This window comes from Alosa sapidissima, chromosome 21, assembly GCF_018492685.1.
Source record: "Alosa sapidissima isolate fAloSap1 chromosome 21, fAloSap1.pri, whole genome shotgun sequence".
NCBI lineage: Eukaryota > Metazoa > Chordata > Actinopteri > Clupeiformes > Clupeidae > Alosa > Alosa sapidissima.
Window position 1 is genome coordinate 18,135,462 of NC_055977.1, and position 26,696 is coordinate 18,162,157.

At 45.7% G+C, this 26,696-nt stretch overlaps 1 protein-coding gene across 1 annotated transcript in view; it reads right to left on the minus strand.

Moving 5' to 3' along the window:
* Positions 1-26,696, minus strand: part of trappc9 (trafficking protein particle complex subunit 9) — a 243,456-nt gene that overhangs the window by 138,619 nt on the left and 78,141 nt on the right. Inside the window, exons 18-19 of the mRNA XM_042076112.1 lie at positions 9,735-9,887; positions 1,354-1,472 (exon numbers count right to left, since the gene is read on the minus strand). Of these exons, the coding sequence (XP_041932046.1) occupies positions 1,354-1,472; positions 9,735-9,887 (272 nt within the window). The remainder of the gene's footprint in view (positions 1-1,353; positions 1,473-9,734; positions 9,888-26,696) is intronic.

The window sequence follows — 26,696 nt, forward strand, 5'->3', positions numbered from 1 at the left end:
TTGTTGAAGTGGAACGTAGCTGAAGTGGACCGTGGCTGAAGTGATTGTGCTACTGGAAGATACGACGGCTGGAACAGGAAAGAGGGCCTGAAGACTCGTGAACAACCCACCAAGACAACCAATAGGGCTGGGTGACAAGGTCAGTGGCAGGGACTAAACTCTCCACTAACGTTTTCCGGTGTCTCTCTCTCTCTCCTTTGTCTCAGAAGCCGACACGAGTCCTCTGACTGCCCCGGTCCAGCACTGAAGATTTGAGTTGAACTCTGCTCCCCATCTCCTTTCCCTACACATTATAAATACATTCCTAAGTTTGTTTCACTGCAACCTCTGCGTCTGACTGCTTTGTTCCAATTGGTTGACCCACTATTCTGCCTCGCACGGCCGGGCGGCCACAACACCACCAATGCGCACTCAATTAGACCTACACACCACATTAAAGATATGCCTAAGTGTACTCAAAAATATTTGTAGCTAATAGTAATTATGCAGATTAGAAAATACAATAACTTTGGTATCTTGACAACACTCAAACAATAACATTCATATTTCAGCACAGCAGTCAATGGAGTTCGCCATTCTAACTACCGTTTCCGTGGTGCGCGACGCAGACACAGGAGGCCGCAGAACATCGAAAGGTTCATGCCGGCATCGAAAACAGTCTTCAGAGAGAGAGAGAGAGAGAGAGAGAGAGAGAGAGAGCAAAATGGCCACAGGGCTGAACCTTGTCAGCACTGAGCCTTAGACAGACATCTCCTAGGTGTCTTCTACATGATGGAAGTTAGCTGTTAGTGGGCTCATCGGCAGTCAGGCAGTCTGAGGGTGTTCATTTCAGGCTTCCACTACGCACTCCCTTCCTCTGACGCCCTGTGGAGCTCTTATGGGAGTGCGTGTCTAACATGACCATGTTCTCCAAAGAGGCTGAAAGGCTGCCTTTAGGCTGTCATAATGTCAGCAGGAAAGGCAGTGTTCTTCTTACACACACACACACACACACAACCACACTAATTACAATAATAAACCACAGATGCTCATTATCTAAAAGCCATCAAAGGAGTGAGCTGAGAGGAGATGGGAAATAAAAACGACTGCGCTGCTAGCCACGAAGCGCAAACAAAAAGAGCTGTCACAAACACATGCATGCCCGCAAACACACACACACACACACACACACACACACACACACGTCAATTTGTGCAGTCTCGTGGAGGTACAAACAGCGAACAGTCAAAGACATTAGAGAAATCCAACGCTGCAGGTACCTCCCAAAGATACCAGACAGTTGTTGCTACTGGACATTTACAGGACGTGACCTTTTTGCGTTTCCTGTAGCAGGCAGGAAGTGGCAGTGCTTACCTTGACATGGTTGTACTCGGCCTTCCCAGGCTCACTGCTGACGGCTTTGGACTCGGCGCGTGGTTTCAAGACCTGCCGGAGTGGGCTGGAGATGGGCAGACCGGTCACACTGATGCCATCTGCAACATAACATGTGCACGCACACGCGCGCACACACACACACACACACACACAATATCAGAAGACATTGGAACAAAGACAAGAATCCACACACAAGCACACACAAAAAACACACACACAAACTTTCTTCTAGAGCTTAATAACTCACAACGCCAAACAGACCTGGGTTGAAACACACAGATATCGCATCAAAACATTCATACATGGACACATACAGACCACAGGAAAAATGGAAAAAGACATACAGTACACAGACACACACACACAAACACACACACACACACACAAATAGCAGGGGTAAAACTACTTCATACAATGCACAGATGGAGTAGTCAAGCTTTTCTCAGGCAGTGGTTGCTTTCTTGTTAGCGGAAAAGAAAGATAAAAAATGAGAGAGAGAGAGAGAGAGCAAAAAAAAATCTATAGAGATGATGAGCAAGAGAAATGAGAGAGAATCATGGAAAGAAGACAGAGAGAAATGAGAGAGAATCATGGAAAGAAGACAGAGAGAAAGAGAGAGAATCATGGAAAGAAGACAGAGAGAAAGAGAGAGAATCATGGAAAGAAGACAGAGAGAAAGAGAGAGAAAACAAGGCAGATAGGACAGTTGGAGCTGGGTTTGCTTTGCTGATCCACTGTGACAAACCGGGCCGGTGCATGACGTGATGTCACCACACACAAACACACACACATACACACACACACTTCTCTTTGACGTCAATGGAGGCACAAATGCATTCTGGGCAAGAGAACATGGGAGATATGCCGAGAATCCAGAGCAACAGAATACACACCCACACACACATCCAAACGCGTGCAAAGATGCAAGCATATTACTTCAGTCATTCTCCCAAGGGTTAGATTTTTTTAGCCTGTTTGTCACTTTTAGCAGGTTTTCTCCAAACCTGCACATGAATACATGACATGGATTAATGTGCAGTCTGGCCATGAGTGCTTCAGCTGGGGTTGAACAAAGATGAAGAACTACTGGTTAAAGCAGTCAGCAAATATCTGCATGGACAAAAATAACTGACACAAGGCATCTTACAAAGGTCAAGTGTGTGCCTGCGTTGTGAATTATTACATGGCACTCTGGGCATGAGGTCTGTCTGCCTGTGTCTGCCTGTGTCTGCCTGTGTCTGCCTATTACAAGACTCCATGAGCATGAGGAAAAGCATCACTTCTGTGTTTCTCTGAGTTTGACTGTGTGTGTGTGTGTGTTCTCCAAGTCCCATCTCCATATCCCTGCTTCCCACGCAGTGAGAGGGCCCCACTCCATCATCTCTATGGCCACGGGCGGGCCGCACAGGGCCAGCAGTAAGAGATAGGGAGCTAAAAGAGATTGTTTTTAGACAAATCTATTTGGGAGGGAATAAATCTCAAATGATTCCCTTAGATGGGAAAACGAGGGAGGAGGACTGAGAGAAAGAGAGAGGGAGGTAAAGAAAGAGAGAGACAGAGAGAGAGAGAGACAGAGAGAGAGATAGAGAGAGAGAGTACACTGATGACTAAAGATGACTATCATGTCTATTGAGTTATGTTATCATTACAGAGGGGGCCATGCTATTTTAAACACTCATAACTCTTCATGTCCTCCCTGCTCAGGCTAGAGGAACAGGTGTAAAGATTCACAGTGCTATAACTCTCTCTTTCTGTCCATCTTTATCTCTATCCCTCTCTTTTTCCCCTCCCTCCCATCCCTCTCTCCTCTACCCTTCTCCACCTTCCAAACTTCCTCTGTCTCACATGATGAGAATCATTTCAAATTCATCGTCTCTCCACAAATAGGAAGCCATACATAAACAGTGTCTGCTCTGGCTAAATGCAATCAAACTACAGTGTAAACAGAGCCGGAGGCAGGGTGGAGACAGGGTGGAGACAGGGTGGAGGGCTGCTGGCTCTGCTGTAGAAGCGGGAGGTTTATCTCTGATCGAAAATGGAGAACCTGTCGCCAGCCACCAGTATGTGAGTACACACACATACGCACACACACACACACACACACACACTCACAAACACACACACACACACACACACCTACTCACTCTCTTACACAAAAATATACACACACCGTGCAGCCCCTTGGAAAACATATTGCCTCCTTCAATATCCTGTAAAAGGGGGAAGCTAGTGATGCTGGAAAATGTGGCAACATACTACATTCACACTCACACTCACACAGACACACACACACACACACGTTCGTACACACTCATGTCCGTGAGCCACACATCAGTGGATGACTGTTTCTGGGCTGTTGATTCGGACACACTTTGAGCTGGGTTTGCTTCTTTCCCCAAAAGTTTTTGGAGTTTCCAGAACATTATTTTGTGTGCTCTCAAGTCAAGTCACAGAGTCACACTCAGTCAAGTCATGTTCTGCATTTCAAAGGCTGCTGCTGCAGCAGCCACACAGCAGCCACACTGCCCCTTTCCTGACCAAAATGCACTGATGACACTGTGACAGATACACACACACAGATACACACACTTACAGACGCAAACACACATACACTCACAATCACACACACACCTCTGTAACAGTTTTCTTTACAGGCTGTGTGTGTGTGTGTGTGTGTGTATGGATGTAGATAAAGGCAAATGGCAAAAAGTAAATTCTCGAAAAAATCTTGTTATTCTTCTGAAGCTGGCTTTTACATGCGAGACCACAGCCTCATGAATGCCAGATTATCGGCTCCAAAACAAATAAAAGCCTCCTTCATCTACTGAACGTGGATGTCTGTTTCTAAAAAAGACCAAAGTCTGCACTACACTTTCGAAGCAAAACAAATAAAGATCTCTCTCCAGAACACCAAAGATATCACACACACGCACAGACACACTCCGATTTCAAAGTCTTTATGTGTGCTCGTACCTCCACCAGAAGGGAAAGAAATTATTTGAAAATATCAAAGCTTGGATACAATTACAAGGAGTTAGCCACCAGTCCAATCAATGTGAGGAATTAAACAGGAAACAGGGAGAAGTTAGCAGCATAGAAGAGGTATCAAACACTGAGTGAGAAGACCAGAGGGGGAAGAAAGGAGAAGGAGAAACTTCCTCTTATGGAACATTAAGTCTGAATAACACCATTGAAGAGATTAGGCTAAATATGGCCGCTTCGGAGTGATTGAAGTTTCTATGGCCCTAAATGGACTGCGCACAATGGCCGTCTGAAAGCTGTTCTTTCTGCCTATGCTCGGCTTCTGTCATGGGTCCATTATCAAAGCCGTGAAGGTACTTGTCAAGCGACTGCAGGGAACGGGTGGGATGGGGGCTGAAGGGGCTGAAATGGCAAAGTTTGGAGGAGAATAAAACTTTCCTCAGATATGCCTGCATTCTGAAGCTTCTTTGTTGTGATTGTGTTCTTTTTTTAACAACAGCAGGTTTTCGTAGATGCACTGTAAGAGCAAATTCAGTAGAAATACTGAAGTAGACTATCCTGGAAAGTTCTCGCGAAAAAACAACTTGAATTGTCTCTGCGAGACACTCTGGCAATGAATAATGATGCACTTTTACCCCTTGCATCGCGAGGAACCAATCACATCGGTGTATCTGATATAGGCAGGCCATGAGGCGAGCTAAACAGATGACGACAGCGCTGCAACGAATCAGTCAGTAAACATTGGTCATAGTGTTATCCAATTGCCTCCAAGTCCGGAATCAGTCAGTAAACATTGGTCGTAGTGTTATCCAATTGTGTCCAGTGAGATTTTCAAATGCATGCTCGGTGCCGCCCCTCGAGTTGGGCCATTTTCATTTTTTGTGGCCAAACCCTTTATCTTTCTAGATTGCCAGGGCCTAGAAGTACACGTAGACGTGCCACCCTTTGATGAAATTTAACAATGCTACAGACTGGTGGAAACTATTTAACCACATTCGGTGTGTTTTGCTTGCCGTTTTATAACCATCACAAGTCATTCTAATCAAGGACAAACAGATACAGGTGCAGCAATGAATACGCAGAGTCCTTTTTAGAAGAATGACATCTTCCAGCAACGCTGTGAGCCCCAGACGTCTGTTTCTAAAAATAGAATGACATCATCACATGAAGGCCTCAAAGGACAAGGACAGACACGGCACAGCAGTGACTTTGAAGCCCAGGGAACAATTCAGCGCTGTAAAACACACAGACACAGACACACGCGCCTCCGCTAAAAGCGTCCTCTAATGCATCTTTGATCGCGCATTACCTCCCCGTGCTGTGTGTGATCTTGGCTGACATTGTTGCCCGTGCTGTCTCCGATGTGTTTACTGCTGTCCTGGTGTCTGCTTTGGGGTGTGTGGGTGGTGGTGGGGGGGGGGGGGGTTGGGGGCAGACACCATTCACAAAGAGATGAACCAGATATGAACCTTCCCAGCATGCATCTGGAATAGCACCTTAGTATAGCGTCTATGCTGCCCGAGTAAAATGGAAAAAAAGAACAGTCTGTCCCATCACCCAATAAGAATACAGCCGATGACATCATAGGGAGCCGTGGTTGAGTTATCGCTCTCACAGTAGACTGGAGCAGACAAAGAGAGTGAGAGAGAGCGACAGAGGGAGAGGGGAAAAAAGAGAAAGAAAGAGAGAACGAGAGTGAGAGAGAAGCCGAGACGGAGTGGTCAGGGGATAAATCGGCGTGTCCCTCTGTGCTGAAGGCCCCCTCGGCCCTGTGTGTGGACTGTCACGCCTGTCCCTTCAGTCCAGACAGAGAGAGAGATGAGCAGAGCAGCGAGGGCAACGAGTTCACTCCAGCCCCTATGGACACGGCTGCTTTCCAGAGAGCATCTGTCTGTTCACACAGAGGGAATGTTTTCTTTATTTTTCCTTTCCTTTGTGATGCATGCTGTATGTCATGTCTGTGTTGTCTATGTATTCTGAATAGACCCTGAGTCTGGCAATAAAGGTGATGATGATGATGATGATGATGATACATTCCTGTCCTACAAGTATTTCATATCGGTCGATATTGATAATTATTGATTTTTTAAAAATCTATTTCAGATAAGGACCAGAAGGGGGGAAAAAGTTCAATTTAAACACTGTTATTTTAAACTTAACCTTCCTCTGATTTGAATCACCCCAGTTATCAATCAAAGCAAACAGGGAAAAGAAATAGCAATACAATCATGAAAAACACTCAAATAAATAATTGTGCACATAAGCAGCACTGGTTGAAGCCTGGAAATATTGTAAACAAAGTAATTTGCTAGTTTATCATAGTAAGTCTACTGGTTAGACTGTTCAGTTTTTCTCCTTGGGACAGGCCCGTTTGAGTCTTGGAAAATACTTTTCCATTTGCATCGGGATTGAGTTGATTAGAATTCAGCAGTCAATTTGAATGCAACAGTTTTGAACAAATTCGTGCAGCGTGCTAATGATGCTAACCGGATTTAATAGCAATTCAGTCGTCTTGCACGATTGTGAAAGTTTGGATTACATGCGCATGCTGAGGAGGGATGCACCTAGAGAGAGAGAGAGAGCGCGCGCACAGGGCAAGGAGAGGAGAGTCTGTGTTGAGGTAGGCCTACTTCTATCGTCTACTCTGGTAGAGTTACTAGCTACAATGCAAGAAATATTTAACCTATTTATTTATGGACAATGTAAGGTGGGAGGTGTGTGTTGCTTTTAATTATGGAATGTTCTATCGAACGCATTTTTTATTGATATCGATTACATGTCTATTGCGATACATATCGCTATCGTTTTATCACACAGCCCTAATGGTGAGTGCATAATACTTATGATGATGAAGATTTAGCATCAACACAAAAATAGTATAGAATATTCTAGATTATGTCACAGCACAGGCAGCTTTTTCCTAAATCATTCACCTTGTGTGACATAATAACATAATATGCCATCCTATGCTTTATATTCTAAAACTGATTGTTCCGATCCTTGATTGTGATTGGCTGAATCGCGTTCGATGCCATTATAAAATGCATAAACATACACCTTGACCGCATTTCGTTCTATATTACTGCGCTACCACAACTTGATACAAAAGTTAAAGTAGCTGCGGCTCGATGTTGCTTGGCAACCATTCAGATAGATATATTTCTTGGCGGAAGAATGATTATCTATGAATAAATCGTTACATTTCTCGTTGCTGTGCCTTTACTTTATGAAACTTTGCCAGGTATTTATAGTAACAGCTTTAAAAAAAACAATAAGCCACTCCGCTAGTGCGTGCCTAACAACACCCCTTAGCTGTTGTAAAATCAGTGTAACCTACGGCCTCTCCGGGCTTATTGCTTAACTATACACCTTATACAAGGTTTACATGTGTCTAGCTATAGAGTTCTTTTAGGCAAGTCCCTCCAGTCGGCGGCCATATTGCAACGCTTTTTGGGCACTTATTGGGCATCTGCTTCGGGTAGAGCTGCGTGTGCACAATGCTCCACGAATCACGACACACCAACCACGCTCCAGCTGCACAAAGCCCCAGATCACAACACATGATTGGCACGACGTATTCACATGTCAACTTTTGGCGGCCAAAGGGTCGGACTGCCATGTTTGCATTACGAACTAACCCCATACATTCCTATGGGAGATTCTTTGAGTGCAATGCCTCCTCATTAGACAGTCTCTGGTATGAGTATCTGAATAAAGTGCACAGCAGTAGAATATGAAAGCAGTAGAAACACAGAGCTGGAGTGATGTATGGCAGCTAGCTAGGAAGGAGACTGTGAGCGTGTCTTGGTGATGGGACAGCACAGATGGTGTGGAGTAGGGTGATGGAGAGGTCCTGGCTACACGCTGCCTATGAACCCTGCTCCCATCTGCTGCACCCACTGTGTGAATGCACACAAACACAGACTCACTCACACACACACACAGACACACACACACACACACACACTCTCATACACCTACACATACACATTCACATACACACAAAAAGAAAATGTGTATGTGCAGTGCCACTATGAAAATAAATCTTACTACTACATAGACAAACACACAAAGCAGTGTAAAGAAACAAATACAAACAAATAGAACACCCCCCCCCCCCCCCCCCCCCCCCACACACACACACACACACACACACACACACCCGAGGTACAACAACATAAAGAATAGAAACTATATTACACATGCCTCAAACCACATGAAACAAACAGATAGAGAGAGAGAAAAAGAGATATGGCATTAAAAAAACAAAAAAGCAAAGAAGTCAGAGAAGAAGCCAGAGACCAACAGGCTAAGTTGCTGATAATTAGCAGCATGTCACCAGCATGCAGCAGGTGGTTGACTCTGCATGTCAGACAGACAGCGAGTCAAATGCTACATGCCACTGTGCTGCTACTGTTCATCATGTTCCCCTTTCAGCCCCTTCCCCACCCCCCACCAAAAAAAATTTTTTTATAATAACATGGATTAATTAACGTTGAATAATTATTACTAGGCGCTTCCCATGTTTAAGGAAAACAGTGTGATAACATCTGGGCTGTTTAGCACATTCGCACTGAGCTAGAACCTCCCACTCCATTCCAAGCTGACCTCAACCCTCCCACATCCCTCTCATAAGCATAATGGGGAAGCATTAAAGGCTGTGATCCAGGAGCTAGCTTTGGCTTATCTCCCTCAGTCAGGGTCTGTGGTTAGCGTGGCACTAATTAAAAAAAAAAAAAAAGCTCATCGCTATTTGCCTAGAGGAGGTTGCTAGCCTTGCACTAGTGGGGCAGGCTAATTCTCCTAGAGCAGGTCTGTGCACTCATGCATAACCTTAAAGGAGGCCCAGTAAATATGCAAGCAAGAACAGAGTGGGGGCAGAGAGAATAATATACATTTAGAGTCTGAGATGCATGCTAGCTACTGTGGGCTGCAGAGGGGCTACCCTGAGCCAGAGTCCAGACTTCTACTGTTGCCCACTTCTGGATGTAGAATGTAGAGACTCGCTTCAACAGCCAAGACAAGGCCTCTGTGTGAACAGGTACCTTTCTGATTATTTATCCCACTCTAAACTCCCTTATTACCCAAACTAAACCTTTTCAAAGGATGTTCAAAGGACGTGACAATGTGCCGTCTCTCAGTTCAATATGCACTCTGACTACCATACTAATGAATGTGGCTCTTTGACATTGCCGCAAGGCTGCCGGTTTGGTTGACTGCAGCTCGGGTTCGAGGCCGGTTTGGGGAGGATAGGGGGGCTTCAAGTCTCTTTCTTTTCACTACTGAGATTAACAGCTTCAATAGATTAAAAGACAGAACTGGCAGACCAAGAGACAGATCCACAGAGCACACCCAGGGTCAGAGTCAGGGAGACTTACCATCGTTGAGATCCTGCAGCAGGTTTTCCTGTCCGGAGAAGTCCAGCTTGACCTTGATGCAGACGGGGATGGTGAGGGACTGGCCAGGCTTCAAGGGCAGGTGGGAGAGCGCCTCCTGCAGGTCCCAGCTCAGGAACTCCCCAAACAGCTTCTCTGTGGGAGACACAGGAGGTGAGAGGGGTCAGTCACGGTCACAGCTACCTGACCAGCGGGTTTCAATGTTTACATCTGATCATTCACCAAGGGTTTGACATTTCTGCTAAGCCTTGTGACAATGACAATTCAACTGAAAAGGGAGGAGAAGAAGGCTGCACTTGATGCATATGTTATGCTTTTTATTGTCTTAGTAATGTCTCCGTAGCAAAAAAGCAAGAACATGTTTTGCCTTCAGCACATTCTTCAGTGTGCTGAAAAGTCAGCGCCTTTCAACCTGATGCTACACATTGGTGCCTGCCTTGGGTTTCTACAATGAGGGCATACATTGGTTCCTGCCTTGGGTTTCTACAATGAGGGCATACATTGTTGCCTGTGGTTTCTTGGAAACTGAATGCATGACTATGAAATGGCTGGTAGTAAGCAGCCATATTTTATTGATGTTGATTTAATTGATTTCATGAAGTAAAACACATGAGGCTTGAGTGTTCCAAATCTATGTCCATGTACATTTGCGTATCTGCATTGCTGAAAGAATTTCACTGACTTGTACTAGCTTTCCATAAAATCCACATATTCACACTAATTTATTCAGTGACTCCACCATCAGGTGAGATGTTTACAACTTCAGTTTCCTAATTCTTTGACTCGACACAGCCAGCTAAATAAAATCAGGCTGGTTATTGAACATGAGGATGGGGAGAAAGAGACTATGGTGAAATAAAATGTCTAGCCTGCTACCTCATGGGCTTGCTGGCGGAAACATAACATCTGAAGAACAAAACACTTCAGACACACACAAAAAAAGATTCACACCACAAATTCTCTATGGTCTCTATTCTCTAAAATCACAACCATAACTTCCCTCACTACTATTCCAAACATGGACTTTCAGAGTTGTAATAGATTCTATTTAATAATATATAACTGACATACTCACTTATTCATTTATTTATTTCATAAAGGTCACCGTTGCCTGCATGTGAGTAATGCTCTTTAATAAAACACGTGTTTTACAAGTCGGAAATGGGATGGGAGCGCTAATAAGTTAACTGTTAAAAATGGAAACCCAAAACCAGAGAGGCGAGAGAGGCGGTAGTTTAGTCCAGAGAGTGTCTGCACATCCCCCACCCCTCACTCTCACTCACATTCACACACAAAACGGCTTTAAGCCGCACACTGGGCTAGGATTTCTCTACATATGTAAACATGACAGCAATTCGCAGAGGAAGGAAAAAGGTGAAAGAAAGGGAGAGAGAACAAGACAGTGAGACACAGAGGAAAGAGTGGAGAGCAAGAGAGAGAGAGGGATGAAGAAGGACAGGAGAGGAGAGAGGAGGCTCACGAGCCCACTCAGCCTCCTGCATATTCATGTGCTGAACTCCACGGAGCAGAGGGAGCAGCCGGTTTTTCTGAGCCCCTGCATCGAGTTCCTCTAATCCCGCAGATTAGCATTTGTTAGCAATTAGCCTCCCGGGAGGGGAGGACTGGATCGGCGGTTGTTGCTTGGCGGGTCGTCGGGCTCAGAAGGTGGGGTGGTGGTGGGAAGCATACATGCCTGTCTGGATGTCTGTGTGTGTGTGTGTGTGTGTGTGTGTGTGTGTGTGTGTGTGTGTGTGTGTGCCTGTCTGCGTGCCTGTCTGCGTGCCTGTCTGTTTCGCCCTGCCTCTTTGTGCGTCAGAGCAGGCGGATGGCGGTATGAGAAGGTCCCAGTGCCACGCAGGAGGCCGAGCCAGACGCCAGCGCATTCACGAGGAGTGCCCCGCATGAATGAAACATCACCTGAGTGACTGCACAGACAGAGGGAGGGTAGAAAGAGAGAGAGAGAGAGAGAAAGAGAGAGAGCAAGGGGCCCAGGCTGGGGAGATAGGATCCCCACTACTCTTTCTTGGTGTTCTCATTAGTCTATCTTATCTCTTCAACAAAGGCAAACTTCAGAGAAAATATGCTGATCCTGAGAGCAGCCACGTAACAAGTGTGTGTGTGTGTGTGTGTGTGTGTGTGTGTGTGTGTGTGAGAGTGTGAGTGAGAGAGAGAGAGACTAAAAAATAACTCATTTTAGAAACTTAAGCACAAAAGTGCCTCAAGTGACCTGTGTGCATTTGTGTGTGTGTGTGTGTGTGTGTGTGTGTGTACCGACTTAAGGTGAAAGGTCGGGCCCGTTCTGAGACAGATGCTCAGAGCTTGATCTTTCATATCCTACTTGAAATATTCATTACTGAGACCTGCCTGTTTGCGGTCTCTGACACTTCCAGCTCATCATTATCCACTCAGGAGTCCACCGCCAGGCCTTCAGATGAGATGCCTGGGCAGCAGCACCTTGCATCACCTCCAAACTCTTCCACTCATTTCGATTGGGGGACACTGATGCAGTATGTTTATCGGGCCGACTGCTGATTCAACCCATGTGAAATACTCTGGTAGTGTGAAGGCACGGCTATGGGGACTTCACTGGCTCATGCAGTGTGTCGTGGTTTTACCACTACACTGGACTCCTTAGGGACTGTACGATATTTAGCGGGGGGGGGGGGGGGGGGGGGGGGCCAGAAGATCGGGTTAAAAATGTTCTGCCTGGCCCTCCCCCCCTGGTCAATTTTTTTTTTTCCAGGGGCCTCCCCCTGGCTCAAAAAAAAAATCTCCTAGGCCCTCCCCCCTATGTTAAACAAATAAAACTGGTCGAAAAATGAAGTTTACAAGGTTAAAACGGCCAGCAAATGTCATAAGCACACATACACACACACGGGTAGGCTACACACCAGTGTTGCGCGGGTTTGGTCACAAGCGGCCCACGGTCGCCCGATATTTTAATCAACCCGACCGCAACTTGGATCGCGAATATTAATTAGGACAACATTATACCCGACCCGCGATCCGACCCGCTTATTTACAAAATGTGTGCTTTTGGTTATAGCCTGCATGCAGTGTGACAGTAGTCCACTGTAGTAGTCTGTAAAACAAACTAATTTATTTGCGAAACTTTATGCAGTAGAACTACACGCAGTAGGCATGCAGGGACATAATGTTTGCGCAGGAGAGAGAATGAGAATAAGAGTGCAAACACGCACGCAACCACCAAGGATTAGAACACTAGGATAAGATTTGGCCATGGACATACATCTTTCTTTCGAAAACAGAAATGGGGAGGCAAGGTAGGCAAGAGAGATACATTGCTGGTTAAAACGTTAGCGTAAGAACTGGTTTAAAATGCTGAATGAAGCACAAAGCTTTACTAAAGCACATCCACTGTTTAAAGTCACAAACACAACGAACTAAGGTAGCTTTTATGCATGCGCGAACCTATACATACCGGTAGATATGGCTGTGTAGTCTGTGCTATAACATTTATTCCTGCAGGCTGCCCGTTTCGGCTGTCATACTTTTAAATGGCTTCGCAACAAGTAGGCCTACATAGACCATAACTTGTACTACTGTCATCTTCTTTAAGAACTTTTCCCAATATTTCCCATAGCCTATATCGCTTTTCCTGAAGGGGTGTCTTTATTATTTTAACTCGCGTCTTCAGCTTCTTTACTGTTTTGATGCTTTACTGTATTGATGCTAGCCTTCTCGTGATATTTTAAGTAGGCCTATTTGTAGAAAATATATATTTAATTAATTTTAACTGACCCACCCGCAAATGACCCGAATATCATTAAAATATTTTGTTTATGACTCATAACCGCGGGTGACCTGCAAGCTTATGAGGGGAGTTGTGGGAGATTCCGGTGGGGTTGCGACTTTTTGGACTCGCCCACTCTGTCAAAGAGACGTGAATCATGTTTTGGCCTACAAACCTTTTAAAATATCAAAAACGGCTCATTGATCAGGGGAAAAAAATATCATGGATCAGGAAAAAATTATTTTCCTCGGCCCTCCCCCCAGGCCAAAAAAATTCTCCTGGGCCTTCCCCTAAGGCTTAAAAAATTATCTTAAGCCCTCCCCCCCGATAAATATCGTACAGTCCCTTAGGATAAGCAGAAAATCATTAGATCATCGATGCCAAAGAGCCCAAGGAAAAAATTGAGAAAAAAAACAAACAAAAATTCAGAGCTATAACCCAATAGTTCACTGGTTGGTTTTACTTGTCCAGTATTGAAATAAAATGCATAGCACATATATTGTGGGCCCTTCTTATGTTCCATAAGGCCATGCTCTTTTATTCCTCTTTTTTACATATAGCATTAAAAATACAGGTAGCGCTGCTGCCGTCATGACATATTCAGGTGATTAATATATAAGGGGGCTACTCTGGTAACCTACAGGAAAGGTGAACAAAGAGTCAGGCAGAAACTAGGACTGAACCTCCGACTGAAGTCCATTTGCTTTTCCACTGAGGCCATTCAAGCCCATTAAAGACAAATGCACTTTGTCAAGCCCATATTGTGCGCATACATGAATACACAGATATATCCATTAGTAGTGGAAACGGATGGAAACGAATCCACTAAAGCACAGACAGAAGGAGAGGTCACGCAGAGTATAGGAACAACTAAAGGTGAACAAACCAACCAAAACAAACAACCTGTACATGCATAGTATATACCCCCCCCCCCACCCCAATAAACACACACAAACACACACATACACACACACACACACACACAATACACACACACACACACACACACACAAGATGATACAATACGGGCAAAGTAAACAATAGCTCTATATATACTCAAGTTTAAAAAGCATAGCAGAACAAACATTGCTTTGACATTTTGCTCTACTGATAAGCACAGCTGATAATGCCGAAATAAAGGCAGGGTATAAGGGAGCTCAAAAGGCTTCAACGCTCTTGCACTCTTGCAATCAATTGCACTGCTTAAGTCATTGGTCCACCTTTTACATAAGCACAATCACAGCTAAAATTTAAATAAACCAATTAAGTCATTGAGTGCCAAAAACGTAATATTACGTTTTCCCTTCCCATGCGTTGAGTGCCAAAAACGTTTTTAGTTTTTTTTTTTTTTTAAATTACGAAACTAGACACTCTAACACACCTTATACGTGATTTTGGGAACTCTGTGATGAATGGAAATGAACGATCATGACGATATATGACGATCGAAAACTCATGAAAACGCACAATCTGGACATTTTATCTGGACATTTTATCATAACTCGGTTGCCGCTTTGGGTCGAATCAGTGACGCATGCACGTCAGGTCAAAACCAGGCCATTTTCGTGGGTCTATCACTAGGTGGCAGTCTCGCCAGGTCTCGCTGATCACTTCCCGGAAAGTTTACACAAGTAAGTAACAGGCAACACTTCATATTTCATGAAAGACGTTATATCTCCATTTCTAGAAAAAAACAGCGATTTTGATGAAAACTAGCCACTGTTTAGCTTGGGATTTTTTCAGGAACAGAGGCGTGTAGAAATACACGGTTTGCACCCAACGAGAGCTTAAAGTCTCACCTTTTAATCGAGCCATTGTATGTGTTCATAGCTATAACACAGAATATGCTGTGGCTGTACAAAAATCATCAACAATGGTCTAGATTGCTGGCACTCTAGGACAAAGCTCCCGAAAACAGCTTGGCATTCAATGAGTTAAAGAAAATGTCTTATATTCTTTTCATATTTGTGTTAAGTAACAAATTTGAAAACTGCTACAACAGTTCATTAAAAGGTTGATAAAGATGTCTGATTCCAGGAAAAAGGTTTTATAATGGCAGCTTCTTCAGTGCTTCATGATGATGATGAAACTACACTACCCGCCATGGAACTGCTGCAAATGTCAAGACCATTAAAATCCTAGGTGGCATTTTTGTTGTAGAATGCATACAGCATTTCAAGCTGAGGAAAAACTGACCGCCTCTCTGGATGCCTTCTGACTTGCTTCAGGACACTGAGGGCTGTCATAAGAGGGACGTCACTGGGACTGCGTCATACTGACATGTTTCAGGGGTTTTGTCAAGTTATCGATGCCAGAATGCCTGCTGTTATGGTCGTTGATGTAGTCACGGAAAGGGATGCTGGAATGGAGAAAAAGAATGACGCTTTGTGGGTGTGGGTGTGTGTGTGTGTGTGAGTGAGCGAGTAAGAGAAAGACAAAGAGAGAGAGAGAGAGATGTGGGTCAGTGGAGTTTGTGCCTCATGTTTTGCTAGGCATTCCTGGGAGCTCTGCACTGCTCATACTGTTCTGAACACCCAGTCCAGTGAACACACTGATGTGCACGCACACACACACACGCACACGCACGCACACACACACACACACACACACACACACACACACACACACACACACACACACACACACACACACCAATGAGATCAGTGGCTGGAGAGGCTCACTGCTATGTTCTGAGAGAAAAATGGACAAAGAGCTCTTAACTCTGAGTTCGACCTCCAACAGTTGCTCACACTACCGTCAAGTCTCCTCCATCAAATTTATCGTCAGGCTTCATTTAGTCCAGACACTCCCATATCAGAGAATGAAGGGGAGCATCAGTGTTGTATCTGTGGGCTATTTACTACAGGCTGTCTATACTGAGGAGTCAGACAGAGTCTTTCCTGAAAGATAAAGTCTGTGTAAGCATATGAGCGTAGTGTGTATGTACTGTATGTGTGTGTAAGGGTGTGTGTGTGTGTTGAGGGGGGGTGATGGGATAAATTTGTTGAGTCTCCATGTCTATGTCTCAGCCTTGTTTAAAGTTTTTTTTCTTTACCCAAAGGGAGGTTGCTAAGGTACAGCATCTCTCTCTCTCTCTCTTTCTCTCTCTCTCTCTCTCTGACACACACACCGTTATGAGCACTCAGACCTGCTGTTTAGCTGCAGCGAGAGACAGAGAAACAGAGAGAGAGGTGGACTGAAGCGGCCAACAGAAAAAGCCAGCCTCTAAAAATAGCTGGGCGTAAATAACATTGGCATAAGTGAATGCAGATTAAAGAACACCTGAGCTTAGGAGCCATCTCCATTAGGCTCTCATTACGGAGACCACTGTCCCTCAGGGGGAATGGAACATTTGACACCGAGGGCCATTAGGATGGAGAGGGAGTGAGAAAGGCACACCATGATCCCCAAAATTTCAGCCACAAGCTGAACAAATGCGCGTGTGTGTGTGTGTGTGTGTGTGTGTGTGTGTGTGTGTGTGTGTGTGTGTGTGTGTGTGTGTGTATTCTCACTTGAGTACTTGTGTTAGTCATCCTAGTGGACAGTCATCCTAATATTACATTTACTACAAATGGGAAACATTGAGATTTGACTGTGTATGTGTGTGTGTGTGTGTGTGTGTGTGTGTGTGTGTGTGTGTGAGGGGGGTGGGGTACATTGTGTGTTCTCATATTGGACAACTGTATTAGTGACTGCACAGTCAGACTCACACTGCAGCAGCTGGGAAACCCATAAAGCAACTTCAGCAGGAAGTGAGTAAGCTGCAGCAGTGCATGCTGGTTCTAAAAGCCCCACGGTAAAGAGGAAAGAGCAGGAAGCTCACAACCTGCACAGGGGATGACAAATTGGCTCAGTCCATCACTGAGCATCCCCCACACCACAGGAAGTTTGATTAAGGGACAGAAGTCTAGTCCATCTCACACAGTCTGCCATCCGCCTGTGAGTGACCATCCCCTGGGGCAGCACCAGAGGACAGTTGGCACAGGATGAGCTCTGCACCTGGGCCCTCTGCCCTGCATTTCCCTGCCTCATCACAGCCCCTTTGATTAGGCAAACACACCTGATCTTGCCATCACTTCAGCTGCCACATTCATTAGTTGTGCTCAGACACAGGGAGGTGATGACAAGACATGCAACGCAGGTGATCGGTCATGGCCAGGAACATAATTCGACAAAAAAAAAAAAAAAAACACTTGCATAGAAGCCACATTAAATTTCAGCACAAGATATAGTTCGGGGATGGAGGTCAACTGAGGCACTGCCCTCCTCACATCTCCGATCCCCGGTATGGACCCTTTCAAGAGAGTTCCATTATCAGCATCATAGTTGGCCCCACAAGACTTCCTTTTTAACATTCCATATGTTATCTTAATGCAGAGGAAGTAGATTGGGGCCCAAATAGAACATTCAAGCATTGTTTTTGTTTTTATTGTTGAAAGGGTCTATCTGTGTGGTGACAGAGGCAGAGTGCTGTGTGGGTGTATGGGGAGGAGATGGAGAGAATGGGGGGGGGGGGGGGGGGATAGATGGATGGGTAGGCCTGCCAGTAACCTCTCCTCCTCCACTATTGCTGATCAAGAGGGGAGGGGATGAGAGAGAGGCAGGCAGTGCTGACGGAGAGGCAGGGGATGAAAAAGGTAGGTGCATTAAAAATGCATACTCTTAATGACACACTGAGTTAAATATTAATATCCAGCAGTGGCCTGACGACCGGAGTGAGGAGCGCAACCGAGGTGAGGTGAGAGGGAGGGGGGGGGGGGGGAGAGAGGAGAAAAAAGAGGAATGGAGAACAGGTGGTATGAAGAGAGGGAGAGAAGGACTAAGGGGGCAACTAAGGGGACAGCTGAGGGGGCAAATAGATAGACTACAGAGAGATGGGAGGGACATGGGAAGATGAGATGGCAGCAGAGTGAGAGAGAGAGATAGTGAGAGAAAGAGAGAGAGAGCAGCTGGATGCGTTCTATCCTCCTCACGCCCTCGTCTCGTTCCCCCGGCGTTCAACAGGTTGCCGAGCGCGATGGCCCACCACAACGCCGGCACAAAGGACGGGGCAGTGAGTCACAAAGTAATCGTGGGCTACCGCCATCCCATTCATTATCAGCAGATCTGTGGCTGTGGCGGGAGTGGCGGCGGTGAACCGCGATTGAAGGATGAATGCGCTGCGCTGGACACAGAGGCTCTTCAGAAGACAACAGGCCGGCCGAGGCTCCACACTCTCTCACACACACACGCTCTGCTTTCCCTGAAGATGCCTGTTTCATCCTTGTCTATGACTCACGCTACCTCTGTGTGCTAACTGTGTGTGTGTGTGTGTGTGTGTGTGTGTGTGTGTGAGAGAGATGTGAGAGAGAGAAAAAAAGAGGTGAGTTGAGTGTGTTTGTGTGTGTGTGTAACAGGGAGCAGAGAGAGAGAGAGTGTTTGTGTGTGTGTGTGTGTGTGTGTAAAATGCAGATCATCTAAAAGAGGTGACGAGACGCCTCAGTTAAGCACACAAGCAGATGCATGCCCACACACGCATACGCACACACACACACACACACACACACATCATTTCATGGAGTAGTAGACTGCTGTTGCATGTTGCATCTGTAGGCTTGTGCATATTTAACCCTTCTTATGTAACAGTTAAACTACCTCCGTCAATCTCTAGATCTGTCTGTTCAGCTCTTACGCTCTCTGTCTCGATAAACACATGGCTATGTGGAAAATGTATACTGCTATAGTCCTCACCATGAGCTATGTAAAGTTGCTATTTGCTTGTATCATACATCATATATCCTAAAATGACTGCAGCTATAAACTCTGAAAATGGTTAGTGTATACCACCTAGATGTCTTACCAAGATCTCTCTCTCTCTCTCTCTTTTTTCTCTCTCTCTCTCTCTCTCTCTCTCTCTCTCTACCCAGTGGGGATGCTGAACTAAGGTGGCCACCAGGTAAACATCTCTATGCATTATCCATTCTTAAAGACACCCTGGCAATGTATCATGGCAACCAGGCTATAAATAGTCATCTCTTTGCGCACACCAAACGCAAGGCAGCGTGCCTGTTGAGATGAAAATAAAATAAATATTACAGAAGCAGAGTTTAACTGAGTTGGCACCGTGCTGTGTTTATTTTAAGAGCGCCATACGCCCCCCAGGCACTGGGGAGGGAGACTGACCTGAGCCTTAGTGGAGAACACTGCCATCTGTTGGTGGCAAAGTGGAACCGCTTATGAGGCAGGCACTCAACGGCACACACACACACACACACACACACACACACACTTACTTCTCTTTCTTTCTCTCTCTCTGTATTTCTTTCATACAGACACACACACCCTCACAATCGCTTCATCAACATACAAACACAATCCTGTGCCACACACACTCACTCTTCTCTCTTTTCTGCTCACTCACTCACACAGACAGGCATACACACACATATTCACTCACTCACACTCACACACACACACACATATTCACTCACACACACACACACACACACACACACACATAAACTGAGATGATGTCACCTAAAAGCCAGGAGAAAGATTTTCTTTTTTTCCCTAGCTATAGTCCCTCAGGCTCACACCGAGTAAAATGGCCCATCTCATATCCACTCAGTCAGAGAGAGAGAGAGAGAGAGAGAGAGAGAGAGAGAGAGAGAGAGAGAGAGAGAGAGAGAGAGAAAGAGAAAGAGAAAGGAGAAAGAATCTGGGTTTCCATCCAGTTTATTAGAATATTTTAAGCTCAAAAAGAGAAAAAGGTGACTTAATGTACAGTATATCTGTATTCACTTCCATGTTATGCAAACAGACACCTAATTCTAATCAAGACATAAGCTGTGATCAGATGTGGATTAAAACCATCAGGGCAATTTAACCAGAAATGCAGAATAAAATCACAATAATGTAAAATCACCTTATTTCCATCAGCCTTAGTCACATTATACTTCATATGAATAATTTAATCCACCCTCATTCAGTAAATACATTTCTATTTTGACTCTCATGCTAATCAACTCAGGATTTCCAATCTGAACGGTCAAAATGCCTTAAAAATTCCGATGGCAACACAGTTACAGAGCGGGAGCTGTGTGTGTCACAGGGGAGGAAGGGCATTAAAGCCCATTCCAACACACTCACGGCCCCCTCTCCCTCAATAGGACACACTGTTGCCAGGACAACCCCACAGGCTTGCCACAGTGTCAGGTGAGGACGCCACACTTGTTGCCAGCCTCAGTGTTGGTCCAGTCTGTACTGTTTTTTTTTTGTGTGTTTGTTTACTGATTCACTGAGTTACCCTTTGGGCCTCAACACATCCTAGTGACTGGCCAGTAGTTAGGAGCACGCCGCACACCATCTGCCTCTTAAGTGCTGCCTCGGCTTGCCTCTGATACCAGAAGCTTCCGTGTCAGCCATCCGAGTCCTGCGACGCCTCTGATGACCCCTTCCAAAAGGGGAGTTCCTGACTTTAAAAGTGAATAACCATACAGGGACAGTTGTGTCATGGCAGAGCAAATTTGGCTTTCAAAGTTTCACTTTTGCCGTTTGTCTCCAAAATTGCCCCAACATCTTTTCGGTGTCAGTGTGTGACACACTCCCAATCCAGCTATAGCAGGTGATGTGCATTGACACATTTAACTATCAGAATGTAGACAAAGATGACATGGCATCACATTGCTGATCTTTTTTGCTTTAAAAGCACATTCTCCCTGCTTAAAAAGCACATTTGGTCACAACCAAAATGTCAATCTGTTGCTTATATTCACTGGGGTTCCTAGTCCTCGGTGCAATGAATGTGTGTGGGACGATGCCTATCCACATATGTCCATCTCTCCCACTCCTCCTTCTCCTCCTTGGGGATTTACGGAGTGGCAGCATTTCCCAGTGCCAAACCTAACCAAATGCTGCCAAAGCAAGGCACTGCTCCCACCAAGAACCGGCCCTATAACTCCCCACTCAAATTCAAAAAAGGATCACAGTCAACTAAGAAACACGGTTTCAAAGATGAGAAAAATCACCAAAAAGATTGAATAATACAAGAATTAGAGAGGACTAATTCAGAAACAAAATAGCGCTTCATAGAGGATAAATCAGAGGTGGCAATTTATAATTCGTCACTCGCTCACTGTGCCACCCCCTCGCCAAGAACAATTGTAGCCCATGATCACCACCACCAAATGCCAACTACACCACAAAACACACACACACACACACACACACACACACACACACACACACACTCCATCCCATTCCACCCCTGACTAGCTGTTTCGGTGGACTGCATGTGTCAGGCAGACAGGCAGGCAGGAGAGACAGTGCGTGGCCAACGTGGCGGAGAACGCCACGCTCACCCTGCGCTTTATTCCGACAGACCCCTCACACTGCCTTGCAATTAGCAGCCTTAATTATATCATGTAGCACATACTGCTGCTGTTGCTGCTCCTGCTCTTCTCCACCCCCCCCCCCCCCCCCCCCCAAAAAAAAAACCTCTCCAACAGGCAGAGAGACACAGAGACAAGGCACAGGAGACAAGAGACAGAGCAAGAGAAAAAAAAAAGAGATGAACAAATGTCAGAAGAGGTACATCTGGTGTTATATACTATCTTATGAATGATGTCGAGAATATGTGAGTAAGAAAAAGGAAGTTGCGAAAGATGCACACACAGGGTGAGAGACAGAAAGAGAGAGTGAGAAAAAGAGAGGGTGTGAGAGGGAGTGAGAAATGTGGTAGGCAGATGTGGGAGGAAGACAGCATGAAAAGGAGAGAGGGAGAGAGAGAGAAAGTGAGGGTGGGTGGATGGGAAAGGATGTGAGAGGGAAACTAAAACAGCGAACTTGAGAGACAGAAGAGGGAGAGAGAGAGAAGAGAAGAGAGAGTACACAAGAGAGAGAAAGAAGAGGGAGCGAGAGCACCTGTGAGTGCATAAAGACAGGGGCCCATTTTGGGCACACTCCTGCTGATGTAATCCATCAGCTCGCCTCACTCAAAGTCAGAGGGACCAAAAGAAGTGAAAAGAGGAGAATAGAGAGAAAAAAGAAAGAGAAGAGAAGGGGATGAGAAAAAGACTGGGGGAGAATAGACAAGAGGGAAATAAAATAAAAAACTCTGCATCTGTCAGCTGGTGCATCGCCACCTTATGTAATCTCAGACAGCCAAGATTTACAGCGCTAGTCGCAAAAGACAGTGACAGTCCAAACCACAGCTGCATACTGGCCCAGGGCTCCTATGCATCTACATGACATTCAGACAAGAATGAATGGACTTGTTTTCAACACATTCTGCTTCTACTTCAAGCAACTGGAGAGTAGAAAGTGGTATATCCACACTTTCTGGAAACAAAATTAGGTTTACACATACATTTATGTTTATGTACACGTAATACCCTTTTATCCAAAGTGACTTGAGTTACTTCACAAAGTGTGCATGAAACATTCTTTGAAAAGTCATGACCTGACCACTATAGGCTACCTGACAAGATGAACTACAGCACACTTCAAATAACTACAGTGTTGTTGTATGTTGTAATGTGGCAAACTGGCCACCAGTAAGACACAGATGCCGGACAAAACAAAAGTATAAGACTTCAGCAAAGTATTGATGCTGTGTGGGGTGGGGGACTCAGACACACAGTACCACAGCTCAACTACAGGGTCAGTGAGTACACAAGCAGGCAGGGGGAAACAGAGGCCACCATGCACCACAGGGGGGGTAAGAAGAAAGACCAGCTAAACAAAGGAGTGCCTTTTTAAATAGCTCTTCTCCATTCTTTTTCATCAAGTTCATAGAGAGAGAGAAAGAGAGAGAGAAAGAGAAAGAGGGAGAGGAAGAGGGAGAGAGAGAGAGAGCGCGAGAGAGAGTGAGAGAGTAGAGAAGATAGAAGCCTGCTTTGTTTCTTGTCAGCTTTTACCCTTCTGTTTGATGTCACTGTGCTGCTCAGATGGAGTGGCTGGGCGAGTTTCCTCCTTCTTGAGCTTCTTCAAAAACAGTACCAAAAGAAAAAAAACACAAAGGATAAACAAAAAAGGCCGATAGGAGAAGAGAAAGGAAAGAGGGGGAAAAAAACTAACAACACTCCCTCAATACACCTGTGTGCTCTCACCAAACAACAATAAAATTGCCCTGTCTGGGAAAACACCGGTGCTAAGCTAACTCAGAGGAGAAACTCAAGGAGCAACCAACTCTCAGATGTCTGAGCAGATCCCTCTGAGCCTTTTGCGTGCTTTAATGCTACCACCACACACAGACGCGGCACCAAAGCCAAAAATAAGTTGAGCGTGACGGGGAGGAGACGGGCTGGAGGGCCCTGTGGCCACTGGGGAGAGCACCTGAGGAGCCCCAGATGAGAGAGGGAAAGGTTAGCTTCCTGCCGCGGACTCCCCGCCAGAGCTGATCTGTCATCAGGCGATGGAGGACGCGACGGCGGTGGGGAGGAGGGAAAAGGTCTTTCGAAAGCTGTGCCCACCTCGACCACCCAGGCCGCCCACCCACCTGTGCGCGTGTGCGTGTGTGTGTGGCCTTAATTGGCTTTAGTGCAGAGCGCGGCGTAATGAACCTGTCAAGAGGCAAAAGAGGTGGCGAATGCTGAGAAAGGGAAGATAATGCCTCTTTCTGTCTTTGAATGCTGGCCTGCCTCACTCTTGGCTCTTTGTTTCTCTCTGTGTGTTTCTCCCACTACCTACCTTTGTCTTTCTCCATCAGGTTTTTATTGAATCCCATTCTTTTCATATTCCTACACACATTCTCCCCTGCCTCCCTTCGTTCTCTCCTTTTCTTCCTCCCACTACATCCCTTTCTCCACCAAGCTTTCTTTCACTCTCTCCCTTTTTCACTCAAACTCCAACAGCCTCTTTCAATCTCTCACTAACACTCTCTCTCTCTCTCTCTCTCTCTCTCTCTCAGTATGCAGAGCCTTCGGGGTGAGGAGCTGGCGTTTGGATGGATGTGCTTGGGTGGGGAGGAGATGTGCAACGGATTAACTGTCAGGATTGGCGGAGCTGGGGGACTCCGGGATGCCCCCCCTGGCAAAGGCACGCTAGGGGCCCCAGCACGCTAAAAGTCTGGCCCCCCCAGATATGGCCGTCGCCTCCGTCTCCTCAATTAAAACACAGGGACCCCAGGCTAACAGACGACGCCAAATCAAATCCTTTATTTTCATTCGTCTCACTCTTTCATCCCCTTTTTTTTGCCTTCTCTCTCTCCCTCCCTCTCTTCATCTCTCACAGCCACCCAACACTACCTCTCTCTCTCTCTCTCTCTCTCTCTCTCTCTCTCTCTCTCTCTCTCTCTCTCTCTCTCTGCACTGCATGCTGGGATTGGGTGTATGGGAGAGCGATCACGGTGAGCGGGAAGTTTGGTTTGACTTTCTATCTCTGTTCTTTCTCTTCTTTTTGTACCATATTATTTGGTGAATGAGAACGGTTTAGATTATATTATTTTGGGCTTAGCGTCGGGATTGTCAGGAGGCACGCGGAGGTAGCGACGCAGATTGGGATGGCGTTTTAGGCGCCTCTCTCTCTCCGTCATGGAGTCAGGTGCGTGCCTGTTGTTGGAGTAGCTGTGGAGGATGTGTTGATGGTCATGGGTGAGGCGGTGGGCCATGGGAATATTGCTTCGGCCTCACGGATGAACAAGGCTGTGGTTGTGTTCGTTAATGAGGAGATGTTAGCTAATCAGCTGGTGGAGAGCGGCATTTGGGTAAGTGGAGGTTACATTCCTGTTACACCACTGTTCTCTCCAACAACTAGAGTGACGATATCAAATGTTCCTCCTTTTATTCCAAATGATGACATTGAGAAGGAACTTTCTAGGTTTGGGAAGTTTGCCAGTGGAACGATTCCGCTTGGTTGCAAAAATGATCCTCTTAAACATGTGCTGTCCTTTAGACGGCAGGTGTTTATGTTTCTAAATTCGCCGACGTTAAATGTTTCGTTTCGGTGCATGTATGGTGGAAAGTTGTACATGCTATATGCTAGTACCGGTGAGATGCGGTGTTTTGAGTGTGGAAACATTGGTCATGTAAAGCTGAGCTGCCCCTCGAAATCAGGAACACAGCAAGGAGCAGGAGTCGCCCCAGAAGGGGAAAGGCATACTGGAAGTGTTGTGTCGGGTGGGGAGCAGGTTTGTGCGGAGAACCTTGATCAAAATGAGCAGGGTCAGGCGGCAAGCACTGCAGAGGTCGTTTTGGATGACGCTGCGGACGCATCTGATATGCATAATGTTAATAGTGAGGTGACTACTAATGTTGCAGAGAATGCACCAAATAATACTGATGAAAGTGTGGAGGCCACGGGTGACGGGACGCTGGAAACAGAGTAGATGGGCGTGCCTGTGAGGGAAATAGAAGCGTTAAGTTCAGGGGTAGCATGCACTAGCGCAGAGCATGGTGAAGGGGGTGTGTCTCCTGCACCTGAAGAGGTGAGGGTGCCACAGTCGGAGAAGGACATGGATGAGGAGGACTCTATATCAGTGGGGTCGGCTGTAGGTGTTATAGATCTCTCACAATTGAGTGTGGAGCAGCATTATTCTTTGGATGAAATAAAAACGTTTTTGGATGATACATATGGCAGGCAGGTTGATATTAAGGATTTTTTTCCAGATGTTGAGAAGTTTGAGAAGTCTATGGTTTATTGGAAAAGGAAGGTGGGTTTGAATGAGTTGAATAAGAGGAAGCGTTATCGTTTAAAGAAGATTGTAACAAAGATTCGTAAAGACCGGGCTGCAGGGAAGGCCTTTTAAGGACTAAATATGGAACTCACTTTTTGGTGTTTCTCTTCCTTTCCTTTTCAAGTCTTCTTTCCTTTTTCTTTATGGAGCTTTTGAGGGTAGGATCTTTGAACATTAACGGAGGGAGGGATAGGGGCAGGAGGGCCTCAATTGCTGAGTTTATTAACCTCAAGAAGGTTGATATTATCTTTTTACAAGAGACACATACTGATATTGATAATGAAGTAGGATGGAGGAGGTGGTGGGAGGGGGAGTGTATATTGAGTCATGGGACTAATATGAGTGCAGGGGTAGCTGTCCTTTTCTCCAAACATTTAAATGTAAAGTTAATAGGGTCTGAGGAGGTTGAAAAGGGAAGGGCTGTTCTTGTTAAGGCAGAGGTTAAGGGGCAATTATTTCTTTTTGTTCATGTTTATGCACATAACAATGGCTCTGACCGGGTTCAGCTTTTTGAGAGGCTCAGCGATGTCCTGAAACG